Source organism: Oreochromis aureus, linkage group 8 (assembly GCF_013358895.1).
Source record: "Oreochromis aureus strain Israel breed Guangdong linkage group 8, ZZ_aureus, whole genome shotgun sequence".
Lineage (NCBI taxonomy): Eukaryota > Metazoa > Chordata > Actinopteri > Cichliformes > Cichlidae > Oreochromis > Oreochromis aureus.
Genome location: NC_052949.1, coordinates 17,276,141 through 17,303,748, shown reverse-complemented (window position 1 = coordinate 17,303,748; position 27,608 = coordinate 17,276,141). Strand labels below are relative to the sequence as shown.

General features: G+C 41.1%; 2 protein-coding genes across 3 annotated transcripts; both read left to right on the top strand.

Moving 5' to 3' along the window:
- Positions 1 to 379: 379 nt before the first annotated feature.
- LOC116327659 (eukaryotic translation initiation factor 3 subunit C-like) lies at positions 380 to 15,620 on the top strand. Of its 2 annotated transcripts, XM_039615995.1 has the most exons (23): positions 380 to 516; positions 5,327 to 5,441; positions 5,533 to 5,598; positions 5,696 to 5,885; positions 5,972 to 6,097; positions 6,377 to 6,431; positions 6,986 to 7,095; positions 7,213 to 7,355; positions 7,472 to 7,607; positions 7,895 to 7,998; positions 8,197 to 8,338; positions 8,535 to 8,660; positions 8,813 to 8,906; positions 9,106 to 9,293; positions 9,433 to 9,705; positions 13,176 to 13,367; positions 13,765 to 13,936; positions 14,020 to 14,179; positions 14,275 to 14,340; positions 14,481 to 14,568; positions 14,715 to 14,880; positions 15,026 to 15,067; positions 15,288 to 15,364. In XM_039615995.1, the coding sequence occupies exons 2-23, from the start codon at positions 5,347 to 5,349 to the stop codon at positions 15,362 to 15,364; spliced, it is 2,811 nt and encodes a 936-aa protein (XP_039471929.1). In that variant the 5' UTR covers positions 380 to 516; positions 5,327 to 5,346. The 2 variants fall into 2 exon arrangements, with proteins under 2 accessions (XP_039471929.1, XP_039471928.1); XM_039615994.1 differs by lacking the exon at positions 380 to 516 and having other exon boundaries at positions 5,347 to 5,441; positions 15,288 to 15,620.
- A 1,613-nt stretch (positions 15,621 to 17,233) lies between these two features.
- Positions 17,234 to 27,517, top strand: LOC116327660 (eukaryotic translation initiation factor 3 subunit C-like). The gene is given in 25 exon segments (XM_039615996.1): positions 17,234 to 17,389; positions 19,872 to 19,989; positions 20,081 to 20,146; positions 20,243 to 20,432; positions 20,518 to 20,530; positions 20,533 to 20,642; positions 20,930 to 20,987; positions 21,543 to 21,652; positions 21,764 to 21,900; positions 22,060 to 22,213; positions 22,505 to 22,608; positions 23,755 to 23,896; positions 24,093 to 24,218; positions 24,371 to 24,464; positions 24,664 to 24,680; positions 24,682 to 24,852; positions 24,994 to 25,218; positions 25,325 to 25,516; positions 25,930 to 26,101; positions 26,185 to 26,344; positions 26,436 to 26,501; positions 26,642 to 26,729; positions 26,864 to 27,029; positions 27,161 to 27,202; positions 27,441 to 27,517. Coding segments are annotated over 24 exon segments (2,778 nt in total). The 5' UTR covers positions 17,234 to 17,389; positions 19,872 to 19,891.
- The last annotated feature ends 91 nt before the right edge of the window (positions 27,518 to 27,608 follow it).

Here is a 27,608-nt window from a genome sequence, read left to right as displayed (position 1 = left end):
TTCCAGTGAAACCTTGTGACTTTGGATATCTTTATCTCAGGTTATTCAACACACTGGTATGTCTCCATAAATACAAGAATACTGTGTAGGCAAATATTTACCATGCACTGCGGTTTAAAAGCAAGATTTTTCAATACAATATTATATAAAGGTAGAGTTGTTAAAACTTTACCCGTATTTAGTGGTTTCACTGTTACTTTTGTCCAGTTTGCTGATGTAATCCCTCTTCTCGGAACCAGTGGTGACCCAGCTAAGGAAAAAGTGGTAACCAACGATTCGGATTTTTCTACAAACTCCCGTGAGAGCAACAAAATGGGATTTTTTAAATACACTGTTTCAGCCGCTGAGTGGCGCTGTGAGCGGAGAGCCTCGTGTTTTGTTGATCGTCAGACTACTTCCTGTTCTGACGAAATTGCCCGGTAAGTGCTGCACGCGTTTTCGGTGGCTTCTACAACCAAACTGGATTTTAAAACAGCTCAAACTAAACACCGCGGAATAACTTTTACCAGGTCGTAGGTGAGTTTAATTCAATAAGATTTGATAAGAGTGTGTGACTTTTTTGTATTTTCGTTTATTTGGTGTGAAAGCATTCTGGGCAAGGCGTGTAACCCCAACTGCAACTTGGTTTTCATTTCTTTTGTCGACTGTAATCCAGTCTGTTTAGTCTCTTTGCTAGCATTAGGCTAATGTTCTGCGGTATAGACGCATTTAAGCGTCAGCACTAAGGCCGGTGGACGTTTTTCTGGAAAATAATTAAAACATACTCCACACTAAAGTAGCAAAAGAAAAAAACACTGGTTCCAAGGGCTGTTCGGATGACGATATGAAAACGTCTAGCGTTTCACTTTACGCTATCGTTTGTTTCGTGGTGTCGCAAAATCAACTGTTTACGGCAATATTTTTTCCTCGTTTTGATGGTCACTGTATAACTTCCTGAAGTTCTCTCTTTCTCTTGTATTTAATATAGCCACACTACAGACGAACAGGCGATTGTTTTTATGCGTTGTCGTTAGCAACAACGACGGTAAAACCATCGCGTGGCTCCGCCATCCGCATGCTTATTTTCCACATAAACCTTTCACAATAAAGCTGAAGATCCTGTTGAGATTTTTCAAAATAAACTGAATCAAGTGATATGGAATGCAGTGTTTACGCATGAGAAGCTAAAAAGAGCCGTCAGATGCCAAAGAAAATAAAATGGTAAATGGCCTGTATTTGTATAGCGCATTACTAGTCCCTAAGGACCCCAAAGCGCTTTACACATTCAGTCATCCACCCATTCACACACACATTCACACACCGGTGATGGCAAGCTACATTGTAACCACAGCCGCCCTGGGGCGCATAGAACAGCTTAGAACAGGCTTTTCCCCGCAGCACGCCGTGTAATAAATATTCACAAAGAAAATTGAGGCCGTTTGAACTTATGTAACACTCGACTCCAGGTACACAACACCCAGCTGAAAACACTTCATGCAAGTCGAGTTGCCCGAGATTTACAGAATTTACAGAAAATGTAAAATTTTTGTTATTATATATCGTTGTCGGGATGATAAATGCCTTATATCGGGATATGAGATTTTGGTCATATCGAACCTACTGGTTCCTTGTTTCCCGGTTTCGTGCCAAACTAGGTATCCCCGACAGAATTTGTTTCCCCTGCATCGGGAGCATGAACTGGCCTTTCGAAAACATGGACAAACAGTATCCCACATGTGTGATTTTTAGTTAATACACACTTCTTATAATGACTAACTACTCCAGAAATTTTGGAGATGTTAGCTCTTTATACAGTAAAGTTACAGTGGGATACAAATAATATCAGGCTGATCCTGCCACAATTTGTTCCCCCTGTCCAAAGACTTATTGCTCCTGAAATTTTGGAGGTTTTAGCTCCGTACAGTTCTGTACAGTTACAGAAGGATACAAATAATGATCAGTCAAAATGTCATTGGTTTATTTAAATAATCCCGTCCGATGTTGTGCCAAGGTCTCAATGCAGGGGAAACAAATTCTGTCGGGGACACGTTATTTGGCACGACACCGGTGCCAAAAAGTGATCGTGTAACAACAACTCATTTCCGGTATTTGCCAAAAACTGATTGCTTGTATTTAAACTGCTATAAATAACTTGTTGGTCTATAATATGTGAAACATATGTCAATTGTATCACTCATGAATGATATCAAGTCTTCTTGACCAACAAACAACATTCCTGTAACAAGGTAGAAGCCACAATCAGTTTTTGGCAGTGACTTTTATGTATCCTTTATTTTCGCAGTTAAAAAAAATTCTTGTTGACTTTAAAAAGGCCTCTTTTAAGAGTAATCTGGCCAAGAGGACAGCTGAAATTGCAACAAATACAACAATAGTTCAGTAAACATATTTTAAGTGGACAAAAGGGACCTGATTGATTATAATGTAAGTACAATAACACAGTTATAATGATACTTGAGAAACAGGTATTTTTTAAATTTTATATATAACTCCTTTGTAATACCTGTTCACCAAAGTCTTTTTAGCAACATACCTAACAATATTACACATAAAAAATATGCAGAAACATTGGAAATCAGTTTTTGGCAGGCAATCACTTTTTGGCACAACACCGGTGTTTCAGATTAACTGGTGACAGTCAAACAGATGTGTGGCAAACTTGCTTTTCAGGAGCCGCTACCGATAAACCAGCAAAAGCATCAAACTCCGGGAATGGGACATTTAATGTCGTGCAAGCCGCTGATCTGAGCGTGTCTAATGATTTAAATACTACTGCTTCAGTTTCCTACTCTCAGAATAAGACACCTGATCTTCCTCCATTTAATGTAAGCTGCACCAAAGATGGGACAGGAACTTCAGTTCAGGCTGGTTTTGGCACCACTGAAGCATCCCACATCAAAATTGCTCATCTGTAAAGCAATGTGCTCCATTTGCTGTGCAGAACACCACCTTTGAAAAGTATCCTCTGCATAAATGCAGTGGCAGCACAGTATTAGGGGAAGCCCTCAAGAACAACTCTGACAACATAGTTTTTCTTTCAGATTGAATGCACCTGCTGTGGCGAGTGGAACCCCACAGCATGTGTTGACTTTCCTTGTGCAGAGAGCGATTACAGATGTAATCTGGTTGTAGGCTATGGCAGTTGGCCACAGGTGGCAGCAGTGGGCTGTTCTCCATTTGAGACTGCTCCAGTTGTGATACGTCAGTAGATCCAGCTACAAAATAAAGGTCATATGCAGTTTGGGGAAATTAAATTATGAATATTCTTAACTTAGAAAGTTGACGTTTTAAAACCAACTCACCTAAAATCTCCAAAACACATGACACACCAACTGGCACACGAGAGTCACTCACTTTCACAAGGTCTACTTAATCACACTGACTCTATTGCTTACTAATTATTGTCTAACTGCTGTACATATACTGTAAGTCCTATCTCCTCACAAATGTTTGTTAAATTGACCAAACAGTTCTCGCTAGCTGTGCTAATCAGATATCCCATCATTTCAAATATTTTTCAGACAAAAGACTATGAGACTATGATAAGAGGATGTGATGTTGCAACACTAGTCATCGATTAATGTGTAATGTTTGCTGGAGACATATTTCTTTGTTATGGAAAAAAAAATATTAAAATCATCATGAACAATAGGAGTGGTGATTTCATTTTGGCATCATTTTATTTAGTTTAAAGGTTTATGTGCAAGACCCACAAGAACAGAAAACGGTGAAAGTTACAATTATATTGTGCATAAAACTATAATTCAAACGTGGTGATTAGGGCTGCCACGATTAGTCGACTAGTCACGATTACGTCGACTATCAAAATCGTCGACGACTAATTTAATAGTCGACGCGTCGTTTGAAGCTTTGTAAGATCCCAAAAGATGCAGGAATAAGTAGTAGGATTTAAGAGTGTAATAACGGACTGAAACAGAAGATGGCAGCACTGCATGTACAAGGATGCCAGCTGCCGTTAAACCCCGAAGAAGAAGAAACTGTCCCAGAATTCATAGCGCAGCTCAGCTCAGTTTCCAACAATGGCGGCAGCTAGTTAGTTTTAATGTTACTGTTATTATTCTTTCTGGGTCACAAAATAAACGTTTAACATATTTTCAGGCGAGAATGTAACTGTGTAAACTTCAAATATCTGCTCAGTTTATCAAGACACCACATATTTGCAAAAGCGCTCCGACGTTTTCGGAGACGTCTGTTACCCACTAGCTCGATAGCTAGCCGGGGGCAAGGCTCACTAGAGCCGGTGAGAACACCGGACTCCCGGCAAATCTTTCGCTACTCAGGTTAAACATGATATATAAGCCACTTAGATAACTTAAAAATGTTATTGTTTGGCTTTTTTCAGTATTTTATTTGTTCATGAGTAAATCGGTTTGGCTGAAAGTTATAGTTTTACACAGCTGAATAAACGTCAAGCAGACACCTGATTATCAGAAGTGTGAGATGCTCCAGAATATACTCCGGTGTCCTGTTATATTTTAGATAGCAAGGAGCAGACGGCTGCGTTTATTAAACTCCACCAAAACAATCTGCAAATTTCATTTAAATTTAATAAACTATCATCTTGTCTTCATTTTTAGTTAGCACATACCTTAAACACTTAAAGTTGTAAGCTAATGATAGTTATATAAGAGCAGATGCATGCTGGTGCAATAAGCTGTACGTTTTACGTTCAATGGATGCATGATCTGATTAGTCGACTAATCGCAAAAATAATCGGTGACTAGTCGACTATCAAAATAATCGTTTGTGGCAGCCCTAGTGGTGATAGAGCCAGGTGCAGATGTGTCAGAAGTTAATCTGACTGTAGGCTATGGCACTTGGTCACAGGTGATGCTAGTTGGCTCGACTCCATTTGAGTGCACACAAAGCAAACTGCATGCTTTATTAGTGGGGGGAAATGCTGAAATCGGAATAATAAAATGTACGAGGGGAATGACAACAAAGACAAGATTCCCCAGATAATTGATTCTTGTCCTGTAAACAGCATCTGCGTGGTGACGTTTATTTGTTTGCCGTTTTCGCAGTCGCCTTGTGCATGAGAATATCACCAGGTAAACTCAAGACAGTTAATGTTTTATTGTTGAAGAGCAAGAAGACTTTGTGTTTAAGGTAACCTCACAAATGTCAAGGATGAAATATTCAGTGTTTATTTGCTGGTTTGTTGGTAGCGGCTCCTGAAAAAAAAAGTTTGGCACACATCTGTTTGACAGTGATTATCTTTGTCAGCTGAATGTGTGCTGATGTACCACATGTAGAATCTGGAGCTGCATCTCTGTAATACCACTCATTACTTTGTATTTCTCTACAGATTGGCAGCATCCTTCAGCAATGTCTCGATTCTTTGCCAGGTCTGACAGTGAGTCAGAGGAGTCCTCATCTGACGATGAGATCACTGATAAAGCACCCGGAGCCACTTTCAAGCAGTAAGTGAAACTTGGAATAAATCTCATCACAAGCTCATCACACACATTGTTTGACCTGTAAAGATCTCACTGGTGCACTTTGTTTTCACAGGTCGCTGCTTCTTAGTGACGATGAGGAGGACACAAAAAGAGTGGTGCGCAGCGCCAAAGATAAAAGGTTGGTGTGGTATTTTTAAAAGGTCACAACTTTAAAGTCTGTACAAAATTTTGCCTCTTTTTTCTTTCTTTTGACTGAATTTATTCTTGAATCTTAGGTTTGAAGAGTTGACGAACCTCATAAAGACTATCCGCAACGCTATGAAGATTCGAGACATGTCCAAATGTCTGGAGGAGTTTGAGCAGCTTTGTCGAGCCTTCCTTAAAAGCAAGAATATAGTGGATAAAGAGGGTATTCCTCCCTTCTATATCCGCCTTCTGGCTGACTTGGAGGACTATTTGAACCAGGTTAGTAGCTTAGACAAAAAATTAAACTGCAATTTAATGATTTAATTGTTTTTGTCCTAATCAAATACTTAACATTATTTTTACAGCTTTGGGAGGATAAAGAGGGGAAGAAGAAGATGAACAAAAACAATGCAAAAGCTCTCAGCACCCTGCGTCAGAAGATCCGCAAGTACAACAGAGACTTTGAGTCAGAAATAGCAGCATACAAGGAGGTAAAGTCAAAGACTAAAGCTTCATTTGTAGTACCTGCAGTACTGATGCAGTCACGTGCCATTTTCCTGTTTTCATAGCTCAGAGGGTCTGAAGTTTTTTCTATTTTCTATGCATTGTATGAATCTCTGGGGGGAGGGTGTAAACTTAGGTCTCATCAGATCTGTTCTGTGGTCAAAAGACTGTGAATGTGCTGAGCAGCTTCCTTCTGCTGTTATATAAGAATTTCAGCCTTAAAAAAAAGCAGTTATCAGAATGTCTTGTCTCTCGCTCCCTGCTAGAATCCACAGGAGTCTGCAGATGAGGAGGAGGAGGAGAAGGAGCCAGAGGACTCTGGTGAGCTTGTTGTTTATACAGGTTATGTGTAAAGGATTCAAACCGGAAAGCATAGGATTTGATAGGGGCATAGGTGAAATGTGTCTATGTGTAGTGCACGTGTCAAGTCTCATCATGAGTGATCAATCATTCTTGTACATCAACCTGTAGGCTGCCAGTGAAAATGGGCTTATTAAAAAGGACTGTTGAAGGTCCAGCTCCATGATATATTATACATATATTACACAGAATCTGAAGTTTAACTGCAAAAAGTAAACTGATTTTATAAGTTTGTTCGGTTGAAACTTTTGACTGTCTTTAATATACTCCGAAGAAACTCTAACAGCAGATTAATCAGCTATAACTGGTGAAGTGAGAACTTTTTGTATTTTATTACTTAAAAACTCAGTTTAAGGGTTTTTTTTGCCACCTTTCATTACTTCATTCTGTTTCAGTCAGTCACATTTTCATGTGCTGTACAAAGATTAGCTGCAAATGATGAGATGATCAATGTGTGTTGGTGCTGAGGGGAAAGGAGCCAGCATCGTCTGATATTTGTCTTTTTGTTCCACAAGGCTCGTCCTCTGACAGTGAAGGAGAGGTGTCATCCAAGTCCTTCTTGAAGAAAAAGCCTGAGGCGCCTTCAGAAGCCACCAAGTTTCTTAAGACTGCCAAGGGATCTGGGGTAAGAGGTCATTTAACTAAACTACAGCAGGAGATCTGGTAGGAAAGACAAAATAAGCACAGTTTATTTGAGAGGATGCCTGAGCTAAGATTTTGAGTCTTTCCCTTCTCCCAAAAGGATGAGTCCTCTTCTTCTGATGAAGATGATGATGATGGAGACTGGAGCCCAAGCGACACAGGCAGCAGCAGTGAGACCTCTGATAAGGAAGAAGAAAACGCCTTAAAGAGGAAGCGTCTTGTGACCTTCCTCAAGGTTCAAAGGTCTAAATACTTTCAATATCTGTTCAGACACTTTTTTAGATTTTAATTCAAATTTTACCACAGAGACAGTCATGTAGAGTGAATGTGTTGTTACCAAACACTGCGTCTGTCCTCAGAGCCCAGGACACTGAAAAGCCCGGTGTCCGGAAGGAGGAGAGGAAGAAGAAGCCCAAACAGAAAGAACAAATTGAGGAGGAGGCTGAGGAGGAAGGAGGCTGGGAGAAGGTTAACAGAGGAGTACCTCTGGTTAAGGTAAAGAACAGATGGTAATATAAAACTGTTTCGACTTGATGCCGGCCTGACAGAACAATAGATGCACTGGTGCTGCTTCTTATTTTAGTTTAGCTTTTTTGTGTTTCAGTGCCAACGTGTTCATTTATCGCAATGACAGTGATAAAATCAACATGCAATTGTCTGGCTAATTTAACAAAATCAATGACTGTAAAAAGAAAAACTTGCCTCTAAGAGTTTATTCAACACATTATTTGTATTTTTAATATTAAGTTTGTTTGGTTTTTTTCCCCATTGCGACCATTCAGGAGAAACCCAAAATGTTTGCTAAAGGCACAGAGATCAACACCGCGGTGGTGGTGAAGAAGCTGAATGAGATCCTGCAAGCAAGAGGCAAAAAAGGAACAGACAGGTACGACTGCATTTGTCACTAAAGCTTAAAAATATATATTTAAAAAAAGTTACGTATTCACACGACTGTTGATATCCAGTCAATGTAAAACCAGGCGTGTCATGTGGAAGTATGTCCAGTATATGAATTTCAAAGAAATTCTTCTCCTGAACAAATCCTGACTCCTTTTTTTTCTTTTTTCTCCTCCCTCACTGACAGGGCGGCTCAAATTGAGCTATTTCATGCTCTGGCAGCCATCGCTGCGGAGAATAACTTGGGCCAAGGTATCCTGGTCAAGATCAAGTTCAACATTATTGCCTCCTTGTACGACTACAACCCCAACCTGGCAGCCTTCATGAAAGTGAGTGACACTGCTTTTAATTCTTACAGTATCAACAAAACCAAAAGGGTTCCTGTGATTTACTGTAGTGTTTCATGTTACATGAAATATCTTAAAATTGCAAGTCATCACAAAAATTATTTGTGCTGTTTAACATTTTGGATTGAAAAGAATGAGTTCCTGAGCCATGGTTCTTCTGGCTTGTCTCCTTTTTTAGCCTGACATGTGGAAGAAGTGTCTGGATTGTATAGATGAGCTGCTGGACATTCTCTTTGAGCACAACAACATCTTCATCGGAGAGAACATCGCAGAGGACAGCGAGAATCTGGCCGTCTCCGATCAGGTGATCCCACTCGCCCACCCCAAGCAATCTGTGGACTTAAAGAAAGAAAACAGACTAACAAAACACTCACATAGCTGTTGAACTGTCTGCATTTGTATCAACTGTCTTGTGAACTATGGGCTGGTATTAATTTCTTTGTGTGTATTTGTTAGCCTTTCAGGGTGCGCGGATGCATCTTAACCCTGGTAGAAAGGATGGATGAAGAATTTACAAAGATCATGCAGAACACTGATCCCCACTCTCAGGGTGAGTGGTGCCAAAACCTGACTGACGGTTATTAACTGCTGTGAGGTTGAATGTGTTAGGACTGTAAATGTGGATTAACCGGTTTGCAATATAAAATGTGGGATTTACATCACCCTTGAAATTTGTATTGCTGTATTTGCTGCTCATATGGATGTATTTTGCTTATTCTTTCCTCTCCTTTTTTTAAATTTTCCTTCAGAATACGTTGACAATCTGAAAGACGAGGGCAGGGTTTGTGGCATCGTTGACCGGCTGCTCACCTACCTGGAGAACAAAGGCTCCACAGAAGAAATTTGCCGTGTCTACCTGCGCAGAATCATGCACACCTACTACAAGTTTGACTACAAAGCTCACAGACGCAGCCTGGGCCTGCAGGGAGAGACCAAGGTGAGAAACGGCACTGTGCAGAATCAGAACTTTCTTTTCTTGACAAACATCTGCATCATGATGCTATTTTTATGATGTTTCATAAAATGTTATGCATAAGGTGTAAAATGGTGTGCTGAAGTGTTTTTCTGTTGTGTAGTCCGAGCAGGACCAGGAGGAGAGCAAGGAGGAGAGCAAGGAGGAGAGCAAGGAGGAGAGCAAGGGGGAGAGCGAGGGGGAGGACAGCGCTGTGATCATGGACCGCCTCTGCAAGTTCATCTACGCCAAGGATCGCACCGACCGTATCCGTACCTGTGCTATCCTCTGCCACATATATCACCATGCTCTGCACTCACGCTGGTACCAGGCACGTGACCTGATGCTGATGAGTCACCTGCAGGACAACATCCAACACGCTGACCCACCTGTACAGGTAGGCACTCGCAGTCATTATTTCTTCATATCATCGTCATCATCATAGTTTTTTTATATAGCACTTTAAAAACACACAAGGCTGACCAAAGTGCTGAACAATAGAAATATAAGAGATACAATAAGAATTAAAGCTGCAAGCAGCGATATGAGGGCCCTCGCACCCCGGCGCGTCGAGCCACGCCCAACACGTACAACCAGCGCTTCCGATCTGATGTCACATTGATGGAATTCATGCATTTAACCACCAGCTAAAATTTCATCTCATTCAACCATTATTATAGTCGTCCCACTAGGTGGCGCTCTAACCATTACTGACAAATGGCATAACAAACATTTCCGAGCTCGAGTCTCATCACGCCTGCGACCTTTGGGAGAGATTGGACATTGTGTTTTTGAGCGACAGCAGGTTACTGCTTTTGGCGCGAGTGATTGAAACTCCACGTGCCGCCATGACCACCCGTTTCCCTGAGCGTAAAAGTCAGCAATTTAACATCACCAAGGTCTTTAGATTCCACACACAGGAGATCGCGTAAATCTAATGAAATCCCTTGGAGGAGTTCGTCAAAGTATGAGGCCTGAAAAGAGGGGAAAATGTCGCCAAATTTACACATTGATTTTAAAATGGCTGACTTCCTGTTGGATTTGGGATATTGCTCCAAGAGACTTTTTGTACATCTTGATATCTCCAATAAGCTTGCCAGGTTTCAACCTCATACATAAAACACAGAGCAGGGGCTGTTGTTTTGAAATTTTGTAGGGGCGCTGTGGAGCCATTTTGCGCTGTTCAAGGAAAATGAACATATAAAAGAAATCCCTCATCACATTAGAGGTGTGCGCCAATTTTCAAGACTTTTAAACTTTCCAGCCCCTCAAAAGCCACTTCATTGGTCATGGTGAACCGCGATGCCACCAGGGTGCGCCGTTCAGTTTAAAGTCACAATTTTCTCACTGAAGCATCACGAGGGACTGATGTTAATATTCACCGCTTTTGAGGTGGCCACGATGAACCTGTGAAAATCAGTACAACAAAATGAAAGACATGACATTTCCTGTTGCCACTAGGTGGCGCTCTACGTATTCCTGACAATGGGCATATCAATCTGTTCAGGGCGGGTCTGACATCATCCCTGTAAAATCTGGTACTGATCAGATTGGATTTCATTGAGTTACACTAATTTGTTTCTTCATGGCGAGACCTCAATGTTCGCCATGCAGCTGGAAGTCACACCCTTCAGCGAAAACTCACAGTTTTCTCTGTAACCCAAGACCAACTCCTTAAGGCTTTCCTGGAGAAATTTGAGGCTGCAGATGTCACCCATTACAATACTGTACCCCAAAGTGTAAAACATGACATTTCCTGTTCCCACTAGGTGGCGCTGTCCCTGATGTCAAATATGGCAGTTGAAATATGTTCAGGGGTGGAGCCTTATCATATGTGTCCACTTTGGTCAAGGTCGGACAATGTATGACAGAACGAGAGGCAATAAGATTTTCATGGCGAGTCATCGAAATTCGCCGTGGCGCCACGACCTCACAGTAACCCGAAAACTCAAAAGCTCCGCAATTTAACATGGCCCAGGTGTGTAGTTGAGACTGACCAAATATGAAGCTTGTGCGATGAAATTCCAATGAGGAGTTCGCAAAAGTTCGAGGCATGGAAATGGCAAAATTAGAGCCAAAATGTCACCTTCACTTCCAAATGGCGGACTTCCTGTTGGGTTTAGGACATGGCCATAATAGACTTTTATGTGCGTCTCCGAACGTTAGATATGTGTTCGAGTTTTATACATGTAGGTCATACCCATCTCGGGGCTCGCGTTTCTCATTTTTCTAGGTGGCGCTACTGAGCCAATTTTCCCTGGACATGTCTCACGGACATTAAAATACGTAAATTTTCACCAGACCTGACGAGTCTGCAAAATTTCATGAGTTTTCGAGCATGTTTAGGCCCTCAAAAGGCCGATTCATTTGCCGAAATAATAATAATAATAATAATAATAATAATAATAATAATAATAATAATAATAATAATAATAAGAAACAGAGCAGATACAATAGGGCCTTCGCACTTTTGTGCTCGGGCCCTAATAATAAATACGATAAAATAATAAAATATAAGTAAATACAAGTCAGTTAACCACTGAGTCAAAAGCCAGCGAATAAAAATGCGTTTTCAATCTGGATTTAAAAACCAGCACTGATGTCGATTATTAATATAATAATTATAATATAATATAATAATAATCTTCGAGGAAGATTATTCCAACGCTTTGGAGCTACGATAGAGAACGCTCGGTCTCCTCTCAATTTCAGCCGTGATTTGGGGACTGAAAGCAACGGCTGCTCAGCTGACCGGAGCGATCGAGTGGGGACATAGGGCTTCAGCAAATCAGACAAATATGCAGGTGCCAGACCATTTAAGAATTTAAAAACCAATAAAAGACATTTAAAATGAATCCTAAATTCAATTGGAAGCCAGTGCAGGGAGGCCCGAACCGGAGTAATGTGCTCAAATTTCCTTCTACCAGATAAAAACCATACCACAGCATTCTGTACTAGTTGCAGGTGTTTCAGAGTGCCCAGTCCAACCCCTATTATTAGGTTATAAAAGCATGGATAACAGTCTCCAAATCATGCCTTGAAAGAAAAGGTTTAACCTTCAACAGACGCCTGAGTTGATAGAATGATGATTTCACCACCCCATTCACGTGGCCATCAAAAGTAAGTGCAGAGTCGATTTTTAACCCAAGATTGGTAATCGAGCTCTTCAGGTGAGGGGTCAGAGCAGCAAGGTCAACATCAGGTATATCAGAGGAACGATTCGGGCCAAACAGAATTGCTTCCGTTTTACGTTCATTAAAATTTAAAAAGTTTAGAGCCATCCATGACTTAACATCGCTAAGACAATCAAGCAGGAGTCTAATTGGGGAGCTATCAGAATGACTGAAAGGAAAATAAAGCTGGCAATCATCAGCATATAGATGAAATGAGACTTCGTGTTTACAAAAGATTGCACCCAGTGGCAGGAGATACAATGAAAACAGTAATGGCCCAAGAATAGATCCCTGTGGTACACCCCATGGCAGAGGGGCCACAGAGGACGATGACGAACCCAACTTAACACAGAAGCTCCTGTTTGAGAGATATGATTTTATCCACAGGAGTGCCAAGCCAGAAATGCCCACACAATGCCGTAATCGAGAGATCAGCAGGTCATGATCCACTGTGTCGAATGCAGCAGTCATATCTAGAAGTATAAGCACTACGTGTTTACCACAGTCCGTCGCTACCAGAATATCGTTCATAACGTTTATGAGAGCTGTCTCTGTGCTATGAAATGGCTTAAAGCCGGACTGAAAAACTTCAAACATTTGACAGTTATTTAGATAATATGAACGTGTTCTGACTGAAACTGTTAGTTGTACATACAAATCGCCTGTTTTTATCGTTTCCCCCTCCTCCTACCAGATCCTGTACAACAGAACAATGGTCCAACTTGGCATTTGTGCATTTAGGCAGGGCATGATTAAAGATGCCCACAATGCACTGCTGGACATTCAGTCCTCTGGCCGTGCCAAGGAGCTGCTGGGTCAAGGTTTGCTCATGAGGAATATGCAGGAGAGGAATGCAGAGCAGGAGAAGATTGAAAAGCGAAGACAAGTAAGTGCTGTCTGACCAGAGCAGTTAACTCTAACTGACATGTTGGTTTCTCTGTCAGTGATGACCTGCTTGTAACCTGGATTTACTCCGTGAGTGAGTGAATTTTTGGGCCCCTCTCTCACAGCTGCAGGACAGATTTCCAGAAGATTTCATACAGTTGTTCATGTGCTCATGACAACAGTTCTAGTTACTTTTGTTTTTTCCCTAAATGGGCCTTGACCTCACATTAATGTGCCAACTATTCCATGGCGTCTCCAGCTGCCTGTGTCCACAATAGTGTGAAATCAAGGCTGTAATGAAATGACAAATGTTTGGGTCTTTATTTTTAAAACACTGATGTGTCATACATCCATTAGATGATACACACATGCATCGTGACGTTTATCCTCCCTAACAGGTGCCATTCCACATGCACATCAACCTGGAGCTGCTGGAGTGTGTGTACCTGGTGTCAGCCATGCTGCTGGAAATACCCTACATGGCCGCCCATGAGTTTGATGCCCGCCGCCGGATGATCAGCAAGCAGTTCCATCACCAGCTCAGGGTCGGGGAGAGACAGCCCCTGCTAGGTACGAAACGCATCACGAGAACTCTTTGTAGCAGGAAGTTTCATCCACAGAGAGGATAACCACAGCTTTTATTTGTCCTCCAGGACCCCCAGAGAGCATGAGGGAGCACGTGGTGGCAGCCAGCAAAGCCATGAAGATGGGAGACTGGCGTACCTGCCACTCTTTCATCATCAATGAGAAGATGAACAGTAAGGTGTGGGACCTGTTCCCTGAGATCCAGAGAGTACGCGAGATGCTCGTCAGGTTAGCATATACTGCCCCTGTTCATCACTTGGTTCATTCACCAGTGTGGTAATCCCACTTACTCACTGTAGATGTCCTTATGCTTTTTTTAATAGGAAAATCCAAGAAGAGTCACTGAGGACCTATCTGTTCACCTACAGCAGTGTGTACGACTCCATCAGGTGAGCACAGATGTATTAGTTTCATCAGTCTTTACTAAACCACAGATTTCTGTAGACCAGTGTCTCTGTAACTTCCCTAAAGAGATGATCAATCATTGTTTTGCCAAACCTTAATTTTACTACGCTTGTCTGTCCTTCAGCATGGCGACGCTGTCTGAGATGTTTGAATTGGAGATGCCCACAGTCCACAGCATAATCAGCAAAATGATCATCAACGAAGAGCTGATGGTAGGACTCGACATTTTTCTGTTCTGTGGACTGAAAATATAGACACAACAGTCTCATGTGGGCTTTTATATTTGAGAGTGTTTATATTTGTGATTACTTTTTATATGCCTTTAATTTGGATCCCCCCATTTTTCTCTTCCCAACAGGCGTCACTCGACCAGCCCACACAGACAGTGATGATGCACCGCACTGAGCCAACGTCTCTGCAGAACATGGCTCTGAAGCTGGCAGAGAAACTGGGCAACTTGGTTGAGAACAACGAGCGTGTATCTGACCTGAAACAGGGCATCTATGGCGGTTACTTCAACAGGGGTAAGTTCATCATGTTCTCACAGTACTTTGGGATCGTTAAATCTGGAACTTATTTCTAACCATTCTGAACCATTTATTTTCCAACTTTTGCTATCACAGGCTAATCTTGCTATTAGATGATAATTAGCTTTCATTTGTATTACAGATCAGAAAGGTGGCTACCAACAGAAGCAATCCTACCAGAGAGGTATGTTGAATTTCACTGAGGTCGTTTCCTGTTTTATGTCAATGAGGTAGATATGGGTTGGGTTCTGTTTTCAGCAGTAGATGCTATTTTAAATTCATCCATCAGTATTACACCTTTGTGTTTTGATTTGTTTTGGGGTTTGTTTTTTTCTTCTTTTCTTGTAGTTTAATGAATTTGTGTGAACACTAATGAGATGATTGTTGTCTTTGTACAACCACAGATCAGAAATCTTACCAGCAGAAGCAGTCGGGCTACCAGAGAGGCGGTTACAGGAATCAAAATCAAGGAAATTACTGAGCTTGAAGTTTGTGGATTTCAGTTTTTCCAGCAGAGCTGGTCTTCATTCTAAAGCAACATCAGTACCTCATTTTGTGAGCTTGGCTCTTGGTCGTGCTCCCTCAATGAAACTGTTTTGCTGCTGCTTCTATGTCAGTTAGCATTGCTTTGTGTCAGCAACAGCATAATGTGATATTTCACTTCTGTCAGTTGCTTGGAATAAATATGGAGTTTTATTATTTTTAGCAGAATATTAATAAATAAATATTAAACAGTGTTGTGTTTTGTTTGGTTTTTTTGCAGTGATAATATAAATTCAGTACATGTATGGAAAACTGAAAGCATATCATTAAAATCAGTCTCAGTCCACCTGCTTTAAAATGCTTATCAGTGGGTTGAGGGTAAATTATAAAGTGGTACATCTTTTGTTCTCTACATACAAGTCATTGCATTTTGTACAATGCTTTGGAGAAGTACAATACTTTAATTCACAAGAAAAGACATGCAGTCTGTCTGCTAACTAAAGCTACAGAGACTCTATAAAGAGGACGGGGGGGGGGGGGGTGAAATTATATAAAAACTGGAAAAAAAGCATTTTGATTATGCTTTTAAAAAAAAAAATCTTGCAAAAGCAGCTTAGTCTGTAGAGAAGTTTGGATCTGTTGCTTAAGTCTAGTCTTATAACCTGTAGGTTACAGAAAATTCTGAGCATCATGTTTTCCTTTTTTGTGAAATTTGATAAGCATTTCATACATTAAAGTACATGAAAGCAATCTTTTGATTTTCTGTACATCAAATACCACCTCGATTACGTTGCCGTTTCAGCATTTCACAGCTCGTCTCACTGACTGTTCAAGCAGACATGAAATGTATCGAGTCGAATCAAGATCAAAAATGATTGGTGATTGTTATACTCAGGAGGTTTTTGTTCTGTCTTACCAACCTGTCATTGGTGTCCTCCCAGCTCTGATGGATGGGGTCCTGGTGACCCTCTTTCATCGCTAGTTTTCTCTCTTTGTCCATCTAGGCTCCTCTCACCAGCTTGACACCCAAACAGAAACACTCATTCTTGTACAGAGACAGCACATCTAAGAGGAGAGACCTGGAGTCCTGATAACCACAGACACGAAGAGAATTATAATTAAAACCATTAACTGTGCCAGTGAAAGTAACGTAAAGTGTCTGATATTTGATGATAAAATGAGAAGAGAAATAGAGATGGTTGTCTTCAGGTAACATTGATATGTGTTCCAGATCCAGGTACCATCTTTGTTAAAAAGAATCACTTTTTATTTAAAAAAAAATTGCATCTACACTCATTAAATTTGCTTCATGTAGTCAAAGTTGGCTTATTGTGCTTCTCTCCATTTTCTCTATAAATATTCAATTACAATTGTGCCTGTTTTTAAAATAATGTAATCCCTAACTATGTTTTCTATACTTCTATACAAACTGACATCACTTTGGTATGGTCTCCCTTTTATAATCACCTCAGGCACAGTCAGAGCTACAGTTTTGATCCTGAATGAGGAGATGGAATTTACAAACACCAAAAAAGAAATCTTTTTTTTTTGCTCTATAAAAATAGTTTTTTCTTTTTCAATCACTCATCTTAGCAGTAGGATACACATGAAAAGAGAAACAAATTAAGTTTGAGTGAAAATGTAAATTTTTTGCACTCTCTGGTCAACTGACTCAGTGACTCAAATGACTCAAAAAATCCGATTCACTTTGGTGAGTGACTCATTCAAACTCGTTTCAGGAAAAAGAATCGAGTTTACATCACTAACCAAGACAGCGGTGATGCAAATCTGAAGGCTAGCCTATCCAATTTCACAGCCTCGCACTTCCGGCCGTCTCGGTCTTCGAAGGACCCGGCCCACGTAGACCGCGAAGGCCGGGTCCTCCTTTTGCTTGATGACGTCAGCACACTTCCTGTCCTCACGCGAGTAATAGTTGTGCCGCACGCTTATTCTGTGCCTGCTCATACAGCAAAACTGGATTTTAAAACAGCTTAAACGAAACACCACTTTCACCTGGTCGTAGGTGAGTTTGGCTCAGTAAGATTTAAGATAAGAGTGTGTGACTAAGCGATGCTTATTTACCGGCTGCACAAACGAGGAGTCCCCATGTTTTCTTATTAGGGTGTGTGCTAGCGTTAGCTTAGCAACAACCCCGCGGCACGTTTGTGTTCCGTTATCTGATATGATACAGTTAACTTGTACCCTTGTTAGCTGCTGTGCATTTTTTGTTTTGTTTTATTTGGCGTAAAGCATTTTGGGCCCGGCGTGTAACCTATACTGCAATTTGGTTTTCATTTGCTTTGTTCACTCTAATCCAGTCTGTTTAGCCTGTATGCTAGCATTAGCCAAATAGTCTGCATGTAAGCGTCAGCACTAACGCCGGTGGACGTGTTTTTTTTCTGGAAAATAATTAAAACATCATACACACTACAGTGGGGAAAGAAAAGAGAAACATTGGAGACTGAAGAAGTCAGTTGGATGAGTGACGAAACGTTTCTCCCACCGAAAACGCTACGTGCAGATGAACAGAATCAACTTTTGGAGAAACGCTGGTTCCTTGTTTGCCGGTTGCTGCATCAATAACTGCATCTAATGCTGGCCAACCAGATAGCAGCTGGGGTGAAATGAAAGGCTTTAGCACTGTTATACGCCATGAACCCATCACGTTAGCAACTTTAAATGGAACCTACAGTATTATTTGTCACAGCTTCATTATTATTATATTACTGTTTTATTCTTGGCGGGTGTTTAACGCCGTCCAAGTAATAAAACACCCTCTATATGGAGCCAGAAAATTTTATTTGTGTTTATGAGTATATTGAATGGATTTACCATTTACAAATGTGGAGTTGTATAGTAGACCAGTGTTTCCCAACCGGTGTGCCGTCTGGTTCCACCTGATTAGTACCTGGGTCAACACACCTGAATCAAATGATTAGTTCATTACCAGGCCTCTGGAGAATTTAAAGACATGTTGAGGAGGTAATTTAGCTATTTAAATCAGCTATGTTGGGTCAATGACACGCACTGTAAATTGTGCCGAAAGCAAGTCTGGAAATACAATAAACCGGTGCATGCTCAATCTCTGACTGAAAGCGCTAATTCGTCATTCGGCTTTTGTCAGACTAAAGTCACTGTTAAAACTGTTTGAAAAGCTAAGCTATACAACAAGGAGAGATTGAGAATTTCCTTTTAGTTCTCAGTTTATTTGATATTGACAAAAGTTAGTCAATTTTGTCTGTTCTTCTGTAAAACAAACTAAGATTTATTTTTAGAATTAATATTCTGTTTCTAAGTGGAATTGACTATTTAGTAGTCTGTTTTGTTTGTCCTATTTTGAAACTTAAATGCTTTAGCGGCTGCCTTTTGTGTAGTTTGCAATATTTGCCTTTATTTATCTGAAACTGAAGTCTCATGTTCCTTAAGTACATCTACCCTGTTGAACTTATTATGGGAAATAAATATTTAAATCAAAACAAGCTGCAGATTATTTCACATTTTACTTTTGAGCAACGGCACATTTAAATCTTACAAATATAGTTATTTGGCTTATATCGTGATATATATCGTTATCGCCTGAAATGAAAAAAACATATCGTGATATGAAAAAAATCTTATATCGCCCAGCTCTGTTATGCTAACATAACTGTATCGCTCGATCACGTAGCACATCATTATATACCGCCTAGCCCAACTTCAGTAACCCTACAAACGTCACTGCTGTTTAGTTTCCCTTCTTCATTTATGTTGGAAGTGATAGCAGAGCTGTACGTTTGAATTTTTTCAGAAATCTCTCAGTCAGAACATGCTATATCATGCTTAGGTAACTAGCGAGCTAACTTCTGCTAACTTCTAACTCCGTTAAATGTAATAAATTCTGTTTTCATGGATGCCTGGATGTTAAACTTCATAATTACACCTGGTAAAGCAGCAATGCTGATCGTTATATTAAAGTTGAAAGAATTTAGACAGTTTTTAACTCTCAGTGATGCTGCAGTGTTCGTTTGACTTTGGGACCTGAAGCGGACGAAACTTAGGACCCAGATTACGCCCAGATTTACGAGCACCTTAGCCGACAAATACCGGAATAACGACGCCCGCTTGCATGTTCTACAAAAAAAATGTGCTTTGTGTGTATCTGACAGACAAACACCAAACCAGTTCCACATGACTGTAGTTGCACCATTTTTACAATCCAATTCTGGTTCATCCGTTTCATTCAACAATCCGCTTTCCCCCTTCTCATTCTCCGTTGCCGCCGTGGTTTTTCGGCCATGTCCGTATGAAAACAAAGGCACTGCGCATGCGCGTTTTACCCATATTCTATCACGATATTTCATTTTCTTATCGTTGCCTAACATTGTATCGGTATTACCGTGAACGGTATAATATGACCCAGCCCTAGATGCACAGTCATTATCTTTGTCAGCTGAATGTGTGCTGATAGACCACATGTAGACTCTGGAGCTGCATCTTTGTAATACCACTCATTACTTTCTGTACAGATTGGCAGCATCCTTCAGCAATGTCCCGATTTTTTGCCACTGGGTCTGACAGTGAGTCAGAGGAGTCCTCATCTGCCGATGAGATCACCCCTAAGGCACCCGGAGCCACTTTCAAGCAGTAAGTGAAACTTGGAATAAATCTCATCACAAGCTCATCACACACATTGTTTGACCTGTAAAGATCTCACTGGTGCACTTGGTTTTCACAGGTCGCTGCTTCTTAGTGACGATGAGGAAGACACAAAAAGAGTGGTGCGCAGCGCCAAAGATAAAAGGTTGGTGTGGTATTTTTAAAAGGTCACAACTTTAAAGTCTGTACAAAATTTTGCCTCTTTTTCTTTCTTTTGACTGAATTTATTCTTGAATCTTAGGTTTGAAGAGTTGACGAACCTCATAAAGACTATCCATAGCGCTATGAAGATTCGAGACATGTCCAAATGTCTGGAGGAGTTTGAGCAGCTTTGTCGAGCCTTCCTTAAAAGCAAGAATATAGTGGATAAAGAGGGTATTCCTCCTTTCTATATCCGCCTTCTGGCTGACTTGGAGGACTATTTGAACCAGGTTAGTAGCTTAGACAAAAAATTAAACTGCAATTTAATGATTTAATTGTTTTGTCCTAATCAAATACTTAACATTATTTTTACAGCTTTGGGAGGATAAAGAGGGAAGAAGAAGATGAACAAAAACAATGCAAAAGCTCTCAGCACCCTGCGTCAGAAGATCCATAAGTACAACAGAGACTTTGAGTCAGAAATAGCAGCATACAAGGAGGTAAAGTCAAAGACTAAAGCTTCATTTGTAGTACCTGCAGTACTGATGCAGTCACGTGCCATTTTCTTGTTTTCATAGCTCAGAGGGTCTGAAGTTTTTTCTATTTTCTATGCATTGCATGAATCTCTTGGGGGGGGGGGGGGTGTAAACTTAGGTCTCATCAGATCTGTTCTGTGGTCAAAAGACTGTGAATGTGCTGAGCAGCTTCCTTCTGCTGTTATATAAGAATTTCAGCCTTAAAAAAAAAAAGCAGTTATCAGAATGTCTTGTCTCTTGCTCCCTGCTAGAATCCACAGGAGTCTGCAGATGAGGAGGAGGAGGAGGAGAAGGAGCCAGAAGACTCTGGTGAGCTTGTTGTTTATACAGGTTATGTGTAAAGGATTCAAACCGGAAAGCATAAGATTTAATAGGGGCATAGGTGAAATGTGTCTATGTGTAGTGCACGTGTCAAGTCTCATCATGAGTGATCAATCATTCTTGTACATCAACCTGTAGGCTGCCAGTGAAAATGGGTTTATTAAAAAGGACTGTTGAAGGTCCAGCTCCATGATATATTATACATATATTACACAGAATCTGAAGTTTAACTGCAAAAAGTAAACTGATTTTATAAGTTTGTTCGGTTGAAACTTTTGACTGTCTTTAATATACTCCGAAGAAACTCTAACAGCAGATTAATCAGCTATAACTGGTGAAGTGAGAACTTTTTGTATTTTATTACTTAAAAACTCAGTTTAAGGGTTTTTTTGCCACCTTTCATTACTTCATTCTGTTTTTCAGTCAGTCACATTTTCACGTGCTGTACAAAGATTAGCTGCAAATGATGAGATGATCAATGTGTGTTGGTGCTGAGGGGAAAGGAGCCAGCATCGTCTGATATTTGTCTTTTTGTTCCACAAGGCTCGTCCTCTGACAGTGAAGGAGAGGTGTCATCCAAGTCCTTCTTGAAGAAAAAGCCTGAGGCGCCTTCAGAAGCCACCAAGTTTCTTAAGACTGCCAAGGGATCTGGGGTAAGAGGTCATTTAACTAAACTACAGCAAGAAAAGCAGAAGATCTGGTGGGAAAGACACAATACTTGTACAGTTGAGCTAAGATTTAGAGTTTTTCCCACTTCTTGAAAGGATGAGTCCTCTTCTTCTGATGAAGATGATGATGATGATGATGAAGACTGGGGCTCAGACCAGTCAGGCAGCAGCGGTGAAACCTCTGATAAGGAAGAAGGAAAGACCTCATCCATGTCTGTGCTCTTCCTCAAGAAGTGAGTTTTCCTCTATTTTGTGTTGCACAAAAAATGTATGCAAATTCTAAATACTTCAAAAATCTTTTGAAACACTTTTTAGATTTTAATTCAAATTTTACCGCAGAGACAGTCATGTAGAGTGAATGTGTTGTTACCAAACACTGCGTCTGTCCTCAGAGCCCAGGACACTGAAAAGCTCGGTGTCAGGAAGGAGGAGAGGAAGAAGAAGCTCAAACAGAAAGAACGCATTGAGGAGGAGGCTGAGGAGGAAGGAGGCGAGGAGTCCGGGGGAGGCTGGGAGAAGGTTAAGGGAGGAGTACCTCTGGTTAAGGTAAAGAACAGATGGTAATATAAAACTGTTTCGACTTGATGCCGGCCTGACAGAACAATAGATGCACTGGTGCTGCTTCTTATTTTAGTTTAGCTTTTTTGTGTTTCAGTGCCGACATGTTCATTTATCGTAATGACAGTGATAAAATCAACATGCAATTGTCTGGCTAATTTAACAAAATCAATGACTGTAAAAAGAAAAACTTGCCTCTAAGAGTTTATTCAACACATTATTTGTATTATTAATTTTAAGTTGTTTTTTTTTTTTTCGCCCCCCATTGCGACCATTCAGGAGAAACCCAAAATGTTTGCTAAAGGCACAGAGATCAACACCGCGGTGGTGGTGAAGAAGCTGAATGAGATCCTGCAAGCAAGAGGCAAAAAAGGAACAGACAGGTACGACTGCATTTGTCACTAAAGCTTAAAAATATATATTTTTAAAAAGTTACGTATTCACACGACTGTTGATATCCAGTCAATGTAAAACCAGGCGTGTCATGTGGAAGTATGTCCAGTATAGGGCTGGGCCATATCATACCGTTCACGGTAATACCAGTATAATGTTGGGCAATGATAAGAAATATCACAATAGAATATGGGTAAAACGCGCATGCGCCAGTGCCTTTGTTTTCATACGCACATGAAGGAAAAAGCGTGCTGGCAACGGAGAATGAGAATGCCAAAAGTGGATCGTTGAATGAAACGGATGAACCAGAACTGGTTTGTAAAAATGTTGCAACTTCAGTGGAGTGGAACTAGTTTAGCTTTAGGCCGTCAGATACACAACAAAGCACTATTTTTGGTAGAGCATGCTAGCGGGCCGTCGTTATTACCGTGTTTTTTGGAAAATACGGCGCACTTAAAATCAATCCTTTGATTTTTCTGAAAATCGACAGTGTCCCTTATAATCGCGTGTGCCTTATATATGAATTCTGGTTGTGTTTACTGACCTCGAAACGATTTTATGTGGTACACGGCGCTCGAAAATCTGTCAAATGTTTTAGTACGACTTTGCTAAGCTACGAACCCGCACCGCTTGATGGATTGTCGGAGCATTGTGACTATCGTAGGCAGAAGCCTCGCGGAGTGATACGTACTGTGCTTCAACATAATATTACCGTATTGTGTGTGTATAACCTCTTTTTAAGTTTTGTGGATATTATACATGGTTATGCTGAGGATATGTCGGCCAATTTCCACTGGAAATGCCTTTTGGTTAAACTGTCAGCGAGGAATTTGCATTTGCACTCTTAAATTTTTATATAGCTTTAATGCACATAAAAAACAGCTGCTTGTTTAAGTGAACATACATTGATTGGGTTTCTTTTGCACTAATAAAGTTGTGAAGTTGTAAAGTATTTTGTCTAGTGTCAATTATATCGTCAGTTATATCGTTATCGCAAATTTTCAAATGTATATCGTGATAAATATTTTTGGTCATATCGCCCTGCTCTAGTCCAGTATATGAATTTCAGAGAAATTCTTCTCCTGAACAAATCCTGACTCCTTTTTTTTTCCTTTTTTCTCCTCCCTCACTGACAGGGCGGCTCAAATTGAGCTATTTCATGCTCTGGCAGCCATCGCTGCGGAGAATAACTTGGGCCAAGGTATCCTGGTCAAGATCAAGTTCAACATTATTGCCTCCTTGTACGACTACAACCCCAACCTGGCAGCCTTCATGAAAGTGAGTGACACTGCTTTTAATTCTTACAGTATCAACAAAACCAAAAGGGTTCCTGTGATTTACTGTAGTGTTTCATGTTACATGAAATATCTTAAAATTGCAAGTCATCACAAAAATTATTTGTGCTGTTTAACATTTTGGATTGAAAAGAATGAGTTCCTGAGCCATGGTTCTTCTGGCTTGTCTCCTTTTTTAGCCTGACATGTGGAAGAAGTGTCTGGATTGTATAGATGAGCTGCTGGACATTCTCTTTGAGCACAACAACATCTTCATCGGAGAGAACATCGCAGAGGACAGCGAGAATCTGGCCGTCTCCGATCAGGTGATCCCACTCGCCCACCCCAAGCAATCTGTGGACTTAAAGAAAGAAAACAGACTAACAAAACACTCACATAGCTGTTGAACTGTCTGCATTTGTATCAACTGTCTTGTGAACTATGGGCTGGTATTAATTTCTTTGTGTGTATTTGTTAGCCTTTCAGGGTGCGCGGATGCATCTTAACCCTGGTAGAAAGGATGGATGAAGAATTTACAAAGATCATGCAGAACACTGATCCCCACTCTCAGGGTGAGTGGTGCCAAAACCTGACTGACGGTTATTAACTGCTGTGAGGTTGAATGTGTTAGGACTGTAAATGTGGATTAACCGGTTTGCAATATAAAATGTGGGATTTACATCACCCTTGAAATTTGTATTGCTGTATTTGCTGCTCATATGGATGTATTTTGCTTATTCTTTCCTCTCCTTTTTTTAAATTTTCCTTCAGAATACGTTGACAATCTGAAAAGGCGAGGGCAGGGTTTGTGGCATCGTTGACCGGCTGCTCACGTACCTGGAGAACAAAGGCTCCACAGAAGAAATTTGCCGTGTCTACCTGCGCAGAATCATGCACACCTACTACAAGTTTGACTACAAAGCTCACAGACGCAGCCTGGGCCTGCAGGGAGAGACCAAGGTGAGAAACGGCACTGTGCAGAATCAGAACTTTTTCTTTTCTTGACAAACATCTGCATCATGATGCTATTTTTATGATGTTTCATAAAATGTTATGCATAAGGTGTAAAATGGTGTGCTGAAGTGTTTTTCTGTTGTGTAGTCCGAGCAGGACCAGGAGGAGAGCGAGGGGGAGGACAGCGCTGTGATCATGGACCGCCTCTGCAAGTTCATCTATGCCAAGGATCGCACCGACCGTATCCGTACCTGTGCTATCCTCTGCCACATATATCACCATGCTCTGCACTCACGCTGGTACCAGGCACGTGACCTGATGCTGATGAGTCACCTGCAGGACAACATCCAACACGCTGATCCACCTGTACAGGTAGGCACTCGCAGTCATTATTTCTTCATATGAACGTGTTCTAACTGAAACTATTAGTTGTATAAACTGATCGTCTGTTTTTACCGTTTCCCCCTCCTCCTACCAGATCCTGTACAACAGAACAATGGTCCAACTTGGCATTTGTGCATTTAGGCAGGGCATGATTAAAGATGCCCACAATGCACTGCTGGACATTCAGTCCTCTGGCCGTGCCAAGGAGCTGCTGGGTCAAGGTTTGCTCATGAGGAACATGCAGGAGAGGAATGCAGAGCAGGAGAAGATTGAAAAGCGAAGACAAGTAAGTGCTGTCTGACCAGAGCAGTTAACTCTAACTGACATGTTGGTTTCTCTGTCAGTGATGACCTGCTTGTAACCTGGATTTACTCCGTGAGTGAGTGAATTTTTGGGCCCCTCTCTCACTCAGTCCACATTAAAGTTTGTCCACAGCTGCAGGACAGATTTCCAGAAGATTTCATACAGTTGTTCATGTGCTCATGGCAACAGTTCTAGTTACTTTTGTTTTTTCCCTAAATGGGCCTTGACCTCACATTAATGTGCCAACTATTCCATGGCGTCTCCAGCTGCCTGTGTCCACAATAGTGTGAAATCAAGGCTGTAATGAAATGACAAATGTTTGGGTCTTTATTTTTAAAACACTGATGTGTCATACATCCATTAGATGATACACACATGCATCGTGACGTTTAACAGGTGCCATTCCACATGCACATCAACCTGGAGCTGCTGGAGTGTGTGTACCTGGTGTCAGCCATGCTGCTGGAAATACCCTACATGGCCGCCCATGAGTTTGATGCCCGCCGCCGGATGATCAGCAAGCAGTTCCATCACCAGCTCAGGGTCGGGGAGAGACAGCCCCTGCTAGGTACGAAACGCATCACGAGAACTCTTTGTAGCAGGAAGTTTCATCCACAGAGAGGATAACCACAGCTTTTATTTGTCCTCCAGGACCCCCAGAGAGCATGAGGGAGCACGTGGTGGCAGCCAGCAAAGCCATGAAGATGGGAGACTGGCGTACCTGCCACTCTTTCATCATCAATGAGAAGATGAACAGTAAGGTGTGGGACCTGTTCCCCGAGGCGCAGAGAGTACGCGAAATGCTCGTCAGGTTAGCATATACTGCCCCTGTTCATCACTTGGTTCATTCACCAGTGTGGTAATCCCACTTAGACGTCCTTATGTTTTGTTTTTTTTAATAGGAAAATCCAAGAAGAGTCACTGAGGACCTATCTGTTCACCTACAGCAGTGTGTACGACTCCATCAGGTGAGCACAGATGTATTAGTTTCATCAGTCTTTACTAAACCACAGATTTCTGTAGACCAGTGTCTCTGTAACTTCCCTAAAGAGATGATCAATCATTGTTCTGCCAAACCTTAATTTTACTACGCTTGTCTGTCCTTCAGCATGGCGACGCTGTCTGAGATGTTTGAATTGGAGATGCCCACAGTCCACAGCATAATCAGCAAGATGATCATCAATGAGGAGCTGATGGTAGGACTCGACATTTCTGTTCTGTGGACCGACACAGGAGTCTCATGTGGGCTTTTATATTTGAGAGTGTTTATATTTGTGATTACTTTTTATCTGCCCTTAATGTGGGTCCCCCTCTTTTCTCTTCAAAACAGGCATCACTCGACCAGCCCACACAGACGGTGGTGATGCACCGCACTGAGCCAACGTCTCTGCAGAACATGGCTCTGCAGCTGGCAGAGAAACTGGGCAACTTGGTTGAGAACAACGAGCGCGTATTTGACCTGAAACAGGGCGTCTATGGAGGTTACTTCAACAGGGGTAAGTTCATCTTGTTCTCACAGTACTTTGGGAACTTACTTCTAACCTTTCTGAAACATTTCTTTGTCTACTTTTGCTATCACAGGCTAATCTTGCTATTAGATGATAATGAGCTTGTATTTGTATTACAGATCAGAAAGGTGGCTACCAACAGAAGCAATCCTACCAGAGAGGTATGTTCAATTTCACTGAGGTTGTTTCCTGTTTCATATGTTAATGAGGTTGGGTTATTTTTTCAGCAATAGATGCTATTTTAAATTCGTCCAATTGCAATTGCCAGAAAACATGTAAAGTCCTTCAGTGTAACACCTTTGTGTTTTGATTTGACGTGTTTGTTTTTTTTCTTTTCTTGTAATTTAATGAATTTGTGTGAACACTAATGAGACGATTGTTGTCTTTGTACAACCACAGATCAGAAATCTTACCAGCAGAAGCAGTCGGGCTACCAGAGAGGCGGTTACAGGAATCAAAATCAAGGAAATTATTGAGCTTGAAGCTTGTGGATTTCAGTTTTTCCAGTAGAGCTGGTCTTCATTTCAAAACAAGATCAACACCTCATGTTTGTGTGCTTGGCTCTTG